The sequence below is a fragment of the Polyodon spathula genome, chromosome 9 (assembly GCF_017654505.1).
Source record: "Polyodon spathula isolate WHYD16114869_AA chromosome 9, ASM1765450v1, whole genome shotgun sequence".
NCBI classification, from domain to species: domain Eukaryota; kingdom Metazoa; phylum Chordata; class Actinopteri; order Acipenseriformes; family Polyodontidae; genus Polyodon; species Polyodon spathula.
In genome coordinates this window covers 29,350,062-29,360,106 of record NC_054542.1, presented here as the reverse complement: position 1 = coordinate 29,360,106, position 10,045 = coordinate 29,350,062, and the positions used below count along the sequence as shown (strand labels likewise).

At 36.0% G+C, this 10,045-nt stretch overlaps 1 protein-coding gene across 1 annotated transcript; it reads right to left on the bottom strand.

The window, feature by feature from the left end:
• Nucleotides 1-1,677: 1,677 nt before the first annotated feature.
• LOC121321067 lies at nt 1,678-9,424 on the bottom strand. The gene is made up of 7 exons (XM_041259977.1): nt 9,373-9,424; nt 8,729-8,870; nt 7,219-7,315; nt 4,777-5,140; nt 3,596-3,733; nt 3,207-3,346; nt 1,678-2,544 (listed from the first exon to the last, which is right to left on the bottom strand). The coding sequence occupies exons 1-7, from the start codon at nt 9,422-9,424 to the stop codon at nt 2,320-2,322; spliced, it is 1,158 nt and encodes a 385-aa protein (XP_041115911.1). The 3' UTR covers nt 1,678-2,319.
• Nucleotides 9,425-10,045: the final 621 nt, after the last annotated feature.

Below are 10,045 nucleotides of genomic sequence, written 5' to 3'. Positions count from 1 at the left end.
GGTGGTGGCAGCATCATGCTATGGAGATGCTTCTCATCAGCAGGGACTGGGCATCTTGTTACAGTTGAAGGAAGAATGGATGGAGCAAAATACAGGAAAATACTGCAAGAGAATCTGCTTCAGTCTGCTAAAAAACTGAAGCTTGGGAGGAAAGTCACCTTTCAGCAGGACAATGATCCCAAACACAAGGTCAAAGCGACATTGGAGTGGCTCAAGAACAAAAAGGTGAATGTCCTACAGTGGCCCAGAAAGTCCTGATCTCAATCCCATTGAGAATCTGTGGCACTATTTGAAAATTGCTGTCCACAAGCGTCGTCCAACCAACCTGAACAACTTGGAGCAAATCTGCCAAGAAGAATGGGCCAAAATCACTCCGACACTGTGTGCAAAGCTGGTACATACTTACCCCAAAAGACTTACAGCTGTTATTGCAGCGAAAGGTGCCTCTACCAAATATTAATGTATGGCGGTTGAATACTTATGCAAGCAAGATATTTCAGTTTTTTATTTTTCTTAAAAATATTTCCCAATATAAAACCGGTATCACCTTACAATAATTGATTTTGAGTTTAAGTGTTTTAAAATAAAATATAGAACAGAACAAAATTTCAATGTACCATTTGTAATTCAGTAATATGAGAGAATTGGTCAGGGGTCTGAATACTTTTGCAAGGCACTGTATATATATATATATATATATATATATATATATATATATATATATATATATATATACAGTGCCTGTAGAAAGTCTACACCACCTTGAACTTTTTTCACATTTTATTGTCATTGCCTCAGAGTTTCAAATATTCAAATGAGGATTTTTTTCCACTTATCTACACACCATACTCCACACTGTTGAGGGGAAAAAAGTTATTGGATAAGTCTCCACCCCCCTGAAAAAAAGGGGAAAATAATTGGATAAGTCTCCACCCCCCTGAGTTAATACTTGGTGGAAGCACCTTTGGCAGCAATTACAGCTGTGAGTCTGTTGGGATAGGTCTCTACAACTTTGATTGGGCTCTGACTGGGCCACTCAAGGAAAGTTGCCTATTTGTTCCTCAGCCACTAGTGTGGCTTTGGCTGTGTGCTTTGGGTCGTTGTCATGCTGAAAGGTGAACTTCTGTCCCAGTTTCAGCTTTCTTGCAGAGGGCAGCAGGTTTTCCTCTAGCTCTTGCAAAGTTGCCATTGGCCTCTTGGTAGCCTCTCTGATCAGTCCTTCTTGCTCGTTAGTCCAGTTTGGAGGGACAGCTTGATCTAGACAGGGTCTTTGTGGTGCAATACACCTTTCACATCTTAATAATCATCTTGACCATGCCCCAAGCAATATTCAAGGCCTTTCATATTTTTTATACCCATCCCCTGATCTGTGCCTTTCAGCAACTTTGTCCCAGAGCTCTTTTGAAAGCTCCTTGGTTGAGTCTTTGCTTTGAAATGCACTACCCAGCAAAAGGAATCTACAGGAACTGCTGAATTTATCCTGAAATCATGTCACTCACTACAATTTAACACCAGTGGAGGCCACTTAACTTGGTGTGTGATTTTGGAGGTGATTGGTTACACCTGAGCTAATTTAGGATTGCTTTTACAAGGGGGGTGGACACTAATCCAACCAAGCTATTTCAGTTATTATTTTTAATTCATTTTATACAAATTTCTAGAATATTCACTTGGAAGTTGTGGGGTAGGATGTGTAGATAAATTTAAAAAAAAAGTTATATCATTACATAAACACCTCAACAATATGTAGTAAAAATAAATGTTCCTTTTTTAATATTCACGCTGTTATGTAATCTTGCCTTCCAATTTTGCTACCTTTCTCTTACCTACTGTATACAATTTCAAAGTTTTACTTTATTTTACTTGCTTTATTACCAAGTCCTGCATTTCCCCTCCCTCCCCCCTCTGTGTCAGAATGTACTTAGCTATTTACATCTCTGCAAGGTTGTTTGTTGTATTCACACTGTATCATGGGGGGGGGGGCACTCCATAAACAGAGATATAACAATGTGAATCAAAACACATTTCAACATTGAAGACATTGAGAAACACAATCAAAACAACTTAATCCTTTCTTTTTGTATCACTACATACACCACCATTAAGTATTTCATTGCTACGGATGGTAGAACTAAATATCTCACACAGGAAATATTTGCTATGGGATTTCTTTTGACTGTAAAAGGTATACTGCCTATAGAATAATTGGTCACATCGAGAATTCAGAAAACAAGATGGAAGACCATATAAACCTGGTGTTAATGCAGGGAACTGCAGTTAGGAGGATTACATATTGCAGTTACATGTGGAACAGTGAGGTTAAACGTTTGCATTTTTTTTTATAAAGAAAAAGAAAGACTGCTCAGATTCGATTCCCTTTGGTTTCATCCTCACAGCTCCCTTCAAGGGCTCGCTTAAAAACCAATTCCGGTACTTTGCAGATTCAAATCGGCGAGCGTTATCTGCATTTGCTTTCATGTAGAACACAAATTGCCAGGTGGGAAGGTCATTTGAGATGTGCCTAAGCTCTTCTTTATGGCAAGCCTGGAAAAGAAATAACAATGGAACGCACATTAAACTTTGATAAACCCATAAATACTGTTACTGTTTGTTTCCTCACTTGCTATACAACCCTCATTCTGGGTCATGTGGTGTACTATACAGCATTTACCCAGTGGTGTGTCTGCCTCCTCACACACACACATACACACACACACATTAGTAAGAATATTTGCATTGGTTGCAATCTTCACTTTTATAGGGATATGGTGCAAAAAAAAAAAAAAAAAAAAAGTCAAAATAAACAGTAAATTAATATAAACAGTTTCATATTTATTCAGATGTCACGTACAGTAGCAGTTTAGCTTAAACTTCTCTGAAAGACATGCAGCCATTGCTAGTACAAATAAATATGAATACATTTAGTAGTCAAATACAAAATAATTAATCAAAGAATCACCTTGTCCACATTCTGGTAAATATCCAACTGTGACTAAAGCATCCAGTAGTCCCCAATTATGATTTGGTTTGGACAAAATAAAAACTCCTGTCGCAATACTGTCAATGTTGTTGTGAAAAGTAGCTTTTTGAATGTCAAAATATTTATTTTGGTATCCTTGAGGAATCCGAAAACAAAAGTAATCTTACCTGTCGCTTTTAAAAATGTTGCTAACAGTATATTTTCCAGGTATAGAGAATCTACTTACATCAACTTTCAGAATCACTTTATCTTCAACTTTATCGCAGCACAGAAAGCAGTTGCTTTTGGTGAAGTTCAGGACAACTGGTGTTCCAAGGAAGGGTCCGTCCACGTAATCAGACTTATAATGATAGATGGTCATGTTGGCTGAAACATATGATAACCACTTTTTTTTTTTTAAATAAATATATATTATAGGTAAGAATAACATGTTGATGAGCAGTTTATTGTAATTTGCATTATGTGTTTAATTTATTTTAATATCTTTTATTAATAATTTACAGCTTTATTAATTATATTTGGCAATCAGATTCTCAGTGTCTAATGTGTTATCCTTAGCTATCGTGCCATACAAATAATATACTTCCACATTAGATATTTTATTTACTGACCAACCTAAATCTGGGTTTCTTAGTGGTCGAGATGACACAACGGAAGGGAAGGTTTGTTGTATGTAATTTTGGCTCAACAGGCTCCGGATTATAATATTATCCTGTGTCCTTTCCAGCAATAAATTAGGGCATCCACGTGACACTAAAGAAACAAGAAAACAGAATAACACAATTAAAGCAAGAGTAAGGAACCTGTTATGTTGTTGTTTCATTAACGGCCTGGAATAGCTCACTCAGTTAGAATTAGGCCAATGCCACTTTCTATCTGTATCCTCTTCTGTCACTGCATGCATACTTGTTATGTTTTCTATTGATGTATCTACTAATTATAATGCATATATGTTTTTTCAAAGTTTTGAAATGGCAACTTTTCGAATCCCATAGAGCTCACACAAACAGTTTTAAGCATTTCTAAAAATGAAATTAAAAAAAAAAATTAAAACAAAAACATGACAAAAGGGGATGTGTAAGATACCAGAGATGAGATTATAAAAAATATCTATTCATCTGAAATGTTTATGAGCTTTTGAGAAAGCGATTACCATTCATTTCTGAATGTCCAGCTATGAGTACATAACCAAAACCATCCAGTTGTATTGCCTGCAATTATACTACAGCCCTGGATTTTATGCCTCAATTGTATTACAGGCAACATAGATGCTTGGTTCATTTCAATCACAGCACCTCTTGATTTCTTTAATAAAGGTTAAGATCCCTGTGCTGGACCAGCCACTGAGCTCACAACATCTGGCCTTTCTAAAACCGCACAGATGAAAGGAACTATAAACGTTAACATTCGAATCGTTGCAAAGAGTTGCTAATAATACACCATTGCAAAGTTTTTTTCTCCAAATAATTTTCCTTCCAAGACTGGTTTAAGCAATGTTTTTTTCCCCCAAGGATTTTTTTTGTTAAAAGGTTAAACAGTTATTTTTTAAAACTGAAGATATATTTCTAACCTTCTCTAAAGCTGTTGAAAAAAGGTTTTATGGACTGCAAAAACAGATTGCTTAATTAAAATGGGCTTTAAAAAGCAGTCCTAGACAAAACATTCATTATAACTCCCCTTCAAGTTTGTGAATAGGGCCCAACATGACAATGAAAACAAACAGTATCACAAACAACATTATTGAAAGCTCACGAAGTGGTTTCTGTCGTAACATGGAAAAGTGTAAATCTACTGACCGAGTGTCAGCGTGCTTGCTTTTGACAGCATAACGACGTCATGCAGATTGCAGTTTTTACTGTGGCAGGTGCTGCAGCTGGTTCCAGGAGGTCTCTCGTGGCCTCTCCCCTTCACAATGGTGACACTGGTTTCAGAGAGGGACACAACCAGCAGCTCCTCAGCCTCACACCTGCCTTCATCAGGAGGACCACTGGCTCCAGGGTCCTTCTTATCATCTGAAGTACCAGCTGTTTCTTCCTCTTCAGTTTTATCTTCTCTTTCCATCTCCATGCTGATGTTTATAACCGCCATCTCTTTGAAGTAAGGCTGGTAGACACCTTTATTCAAGGATTTCTGTGGGGTCTTACTAGGCTGATGCACTGTCTGAAAATAAATAAAAACACAATCAGAATGTATTGCATTTGTGCATGTATAAGTGGTAAAGAATTAAATTAAAGCTAAAACCACCCTTCATTTTAAAATACAACCGGTTGCACCAGTTAGTCAAATAATTAACCCAGACAACATTCCTTGACTTGCCAATAATCTTGTGAGGTTGTATTTTGTTACCTGTCATAGAGTTGCTCAAGAAACTGTTTTGGAATTTGAGAGTGGCAGGAGCTTCTCTGCGCCTGCAAGCACACCTCTGTCCTCACCTCAACTCCTCCTGCCATTCCCAGACTGACAACTCTGTCAAACTGTGACAAACTTTGTTGTGCTAAATACAAGAGCTACTGTGTGCTACATAGCACACATTTACTCCAGTCTTTGTTTTTCGAAAGATGAAAATTCGACGATAATTTACCTAACTGACAAACAAACAACCTGAGAGTCAATTGCATTGATAGTTTTTCTTTTTTTTTTTTTTTTTTTTTAGAAAAACAGCAGTTAGATAAAGACTGTGAAATTATTATTATTATTTTTAACAAGGAATACAAAATCAAGGTCCTTAAAAAGTTATAAGGATCATTATAGGAACTGCAGTAGACAACACTGTACGTGGAAGTAATAACATTGTTGCATGTGATAAGGGGAAATACAATTTAATTAAACTGACCTGGAACTTCCAATTCATAAACTGTCTACTATACTATAGTTCCTCGAAGATATGAAAACATCCTCAATAGGGCCATTGTATTTTTATTTATTTATTTATTTATTTTTTAAAGGAAGGTCAAAGCTTCAAAGGTCACCTAGTAAACATAGTGCAGGTGAAGCAGGGATGTCACTACCAAGGATACAAATGTTCAGTACCTTCTTACAAAATGTTTCTGTTATTGGACAGTACCATAGTGCATGGACGTAGCTGTCTATCTCATCTCCTGAACAGCACTGATATGTCTGGGTGTCTTAAAGACCTTTCAGAAATAACTTTCTGCTGGAAATGTGTGCTCTGTGGAGAACCTTATATTGGATATGGTTCACTTTAGCATTCCTAGAAGCTAAAAGAGTATCACTGCATAGTTTACCCCAGAAAACAGAATCATGTGGCAATCTAAGATCCCTCACCCACTTGTTAATGGGGGCAACAATCTCCCCTTCATAGGATCCCAAGAAACGATAAGGCCATTATTTCAATCATGAAAAAAAAAAAAAAAAACATTTAACTGATATATTAATGAATTCAAACCAAGTTGCTACTTTGAACTCAGCTAAGATATAAGGTGATGAATAAAGGTTAAAAAATGAGAAGAGAAACATGCAAGTAAGATTTATTTCAGTGAACTACTCAAGGGCACTGAGGGTAACATGTTTTTTTTTTTTTACAAGAAGACAACGGATAGCATCCTGAAGGAAATCAACAGTGAAAAGGGAAGATCCTCTTGTGGCTTTTAATAATACTTTCACTGCTTTATTTTGAGAAACAAAGATGTTCCAACTGTCAGCTCTGAACACGTACTGCACAGAAACCTTGCCAGAATACAGGGCAGGGTTCTCCCAAGACTCCACGTCAGGGAAACAGACCTGGGTTATGTGAAATCAACAAGCAGAGCAGAGAGAGTCCAGTGAGAGCCCTACAGTGGGTCACTCAACCTTGTCCGGCCACTATGACCATACCACCTCGCTGGGTACTTGAGCATTAATACTATGATTTTATTTTTCTTTTCCAGGGAAAGTCAAATATAGATTACAGTGCACACTGCAATATAAATGAACATTAATTGATATTTATGTCTATTTGAATAAGGGGTGATTTGGTACCATGATGGGAGAAGCCATTGCTGGATTTTATTAAAGTATTTTAGAGCACTGGGGAGTCACCCTGGATTGCATCAAACACTGATCAATGGTTATCCTACAATTATCCCTAAAACAGGGCTTGATTCAATCCAGGTTGATTCCCCAGTGCTGTTAATTGCTTCAATAGAAACCAGCTGTGACGAAGCGGGGTATTGGTTCATCCAATTAACTGCTTAGTTAACAGTTTTTTGCTCTGTGATGTAAAATGAACAGTCACTTACCAGCAAGACTGAACCTTCACCCAGCAATTCTGTAAAAGATTCTGGGTTCAAATCCTCCAGATTAATCCCATTAATCTTTAGTAGTTTATCACCTTTACTGAAAAAGAACAAACATGTTGTTTTACACAAATGTGTCTTATTTATTTATCTCTACTCTCTCTAATCATCTCTAATTATACTAAATGCAGCAGGGTCTCGCATGCTTTTAACTGCCTGTGCTCTACTTTATCAGTTTCATTGTTTCTCATACAGAGCACTGAAAGCTGTGTCACTTCTACTACCTTTTATTACGGTACTAGAGAAGTGAAGAAAATAAATGTGGTTTTCATTGTTTTTGCAAATGTGAAATGAATACGCGGTGTATAGAGTGTCTGTCATTCTTATAAGAGAAGTCGCTTTCGAGCAGTTTGTCTGCTCAAACTGTACAGAGTGATTTCTGTTATAACAAGAGACACCCTTCATGTGTTAACTTATTACAAATCACAGAAATGGACATGTGTTACTTACATGACTGCAGGCGAAGTGGGTTAAAGAAAGTGGCTTTTGTAAAAGAACATGTTACTTTATAGTAGTGTCTTCTGTTGTGGTCCCAGAAATTGTAATTACTAATGTGAACTGCCACATGTTTTTTTTTATTTTTTTAGTAAAGGCTACTGATCTAAATCTAAATAACTCTAAATACAACATTTAGAGGACTGACAAATTGTGAGCAATTACAGGGAATTGGCTTGTACCAAGGTGCTATTGTGTAATTACATTAGGTAGCTTTTTTTTTTTTCCTAAATTCCTAAACTTTATTTAGTGACTAACTTAATGCATGTCCACAGCATAGAAATATCCTAGAACCAAACTCTAATCACAGTATAGAAATAATCTGAGAGAACTATAAAGGTTTTCAACGGGAATAAAAAGCTATAATTTTGTATTTGTAAATAATCTAAAATTCACCCTTTCATTCTGTGTAGTTTATTTTATGGCCCTGTAGCTATTAATTACACAGTGTAATTTTTTTTTTTTTTTTTAAGTGTTATTTCCTAATTGCTTATGCCTCAAAAGTATAAAAAATGGCTATTATTCCCCACAAACTTTGCTTTTGTGACCAGGACAGTGATATTTCAAAATATCACTATTTCCAATGGGAAAACGGGCAAATGTGTGTCTTTTCGTTCACATAAAGTCAGAAAAAAACAACATATGGATCCAAATTAACATGTATTTATACTAAAGTAATACAAAAATGACTACAAAAGATTTAGAAGTGAGTAGTTTTTCAAGATTTAGTGTTATTAAAGCACTGACATGAAGTAACAGTAACTCTATGTTATTTATTAATGCCTAAATCCTGGATTGTAACAGAAAGGTTGTTTATAAATTCAAGCTAGCACAAGATTTTGCATTGGTTTTGAAGCACAGTGTCAAAGAAAAAATACCCATTAATCATTCTGTTCTCATATTCTGGAGTGGCACCATTGTTTATTTTGTATGAAAAAAAATATATATATAGTACTACCTTACAAAAGAACTGGTCCTGGACTCGTCTACATATTTCACCACTTTTTCCACTTCATATTGATGTTTTCCATCCACAAGTCTGTGAATAATGGCAACTCCACCTTTCAGAGGATTACTCTGAAAAATGAACAAACACAGTCCTTAAAAACTTCCCTTGGATTACAGGAACATAAGATGATAGCAGTCTTTAGAATTTAACATACAATAGTAACATATTTACAAAATGATGCCCCGTGCAAAATAAACACTGCAGGACAAGTGGAGGATCTGTATGTTACAGAAATAGAAAAGAAAGCAGAGATTTTAATGAGTACAACACCAACAGTATTATAAATACCAAATACTAAATCAAAAACATTTCTAACAGTATACAGTACATGTAATGCACCTGCATCTCAACAACAGGGAAATATATATGCAATATTACAATCACATTGCAGAACTTGTTACTTGCTACATAAAAAGCAATGTTTAGAGTTGCAAACTCCAGTTCCAAGGGTTAAATTTGTTTCCTCATTAATTTAAATGCAAAATAAAACAATTCAATAAATCAAGGCAATTGCATACAAAAGACAGAATCCTATGGTAAATCTTCTCTGTGGGTCTTCCCACATTGTTAATTAATAACAGGAGCAATCATACCTTTTCCATAGCCATTTTCTTTTAGCTGTACTTTTAGTAAACTCTGTTTCATTTATATAGTGGTGCTAATTGGAATAACAATGTCACATTGCATTAGTCTTCCGCTTTTCTGTAAAGCAGAAGTACAGGGTGTGTATAATTGGTCAGGTACTCTTCAGTGGTCAGGTATTAGGTTTGAAAACGGTAGTTCAAGTCATTTTTTTGTAGGGGGGCTGAGTAGTGTTTTTTTTTTTTCTTCTTTGTTTGCTTATTTGCAGATTTGGTGTAATGTATTTAATATTTTTCATGTGATATACACTACCACTGTACACTTGGCTTACTTTTCATGATTTATAGTAAATAGCTTTAAGGATCCAGCCTTGTGTGTCTCTATTCGGTTATTATCAGACAGTTGCCTTCACACATGTCACAAGCACCTATTATAATGGTTCTTATACCAGACAGTCACTCCCATTCCAGTGTGATCTTCCGGGTTGAAGTGCAGGTTATTGATTAGTCCAGTACTAAAATCTATACAGAATAGGATTCCTTATATAGAAAATATCAAACCATGTGTCTTCCTGGGGGATTGAATAGCAATTTTGCAATGTGATAGTGACGTTAAGAGGGAAATTATGATTTACTGTAAGGTTGGGATTTGAGCAGATGCTACTGAAATTGTGGCTGAGAATTT

What these genes read in the sequence shown, in the direction of transcription:
- LOC121321067 (XM_041259977.1), bottom strand. Translation starts at nt 9,424, where the DNA reads ATGAAACAGAGTTTACTAAAAGTACAGCTAAAAGAAAATGGCTATGGA. An exon ending in AGAAAATGGCTATGGAAAAG is followed by an intron (nt 8,871 to 9,372) that starts GTATGATTGCTC and finishes GAAGTTTTTAAG; the next exon opens with GACTGTGTTTGTTCATTTTT. An exon ending in AGGACCAGTTCTTTTGTAAG is followed by an intron (nt 7,316 to 8,728) that starts GTAGTACTATAT and finishes GTTCTTTTTCAG; the next exon opens with TAAAGGTGATAAACTACTAA.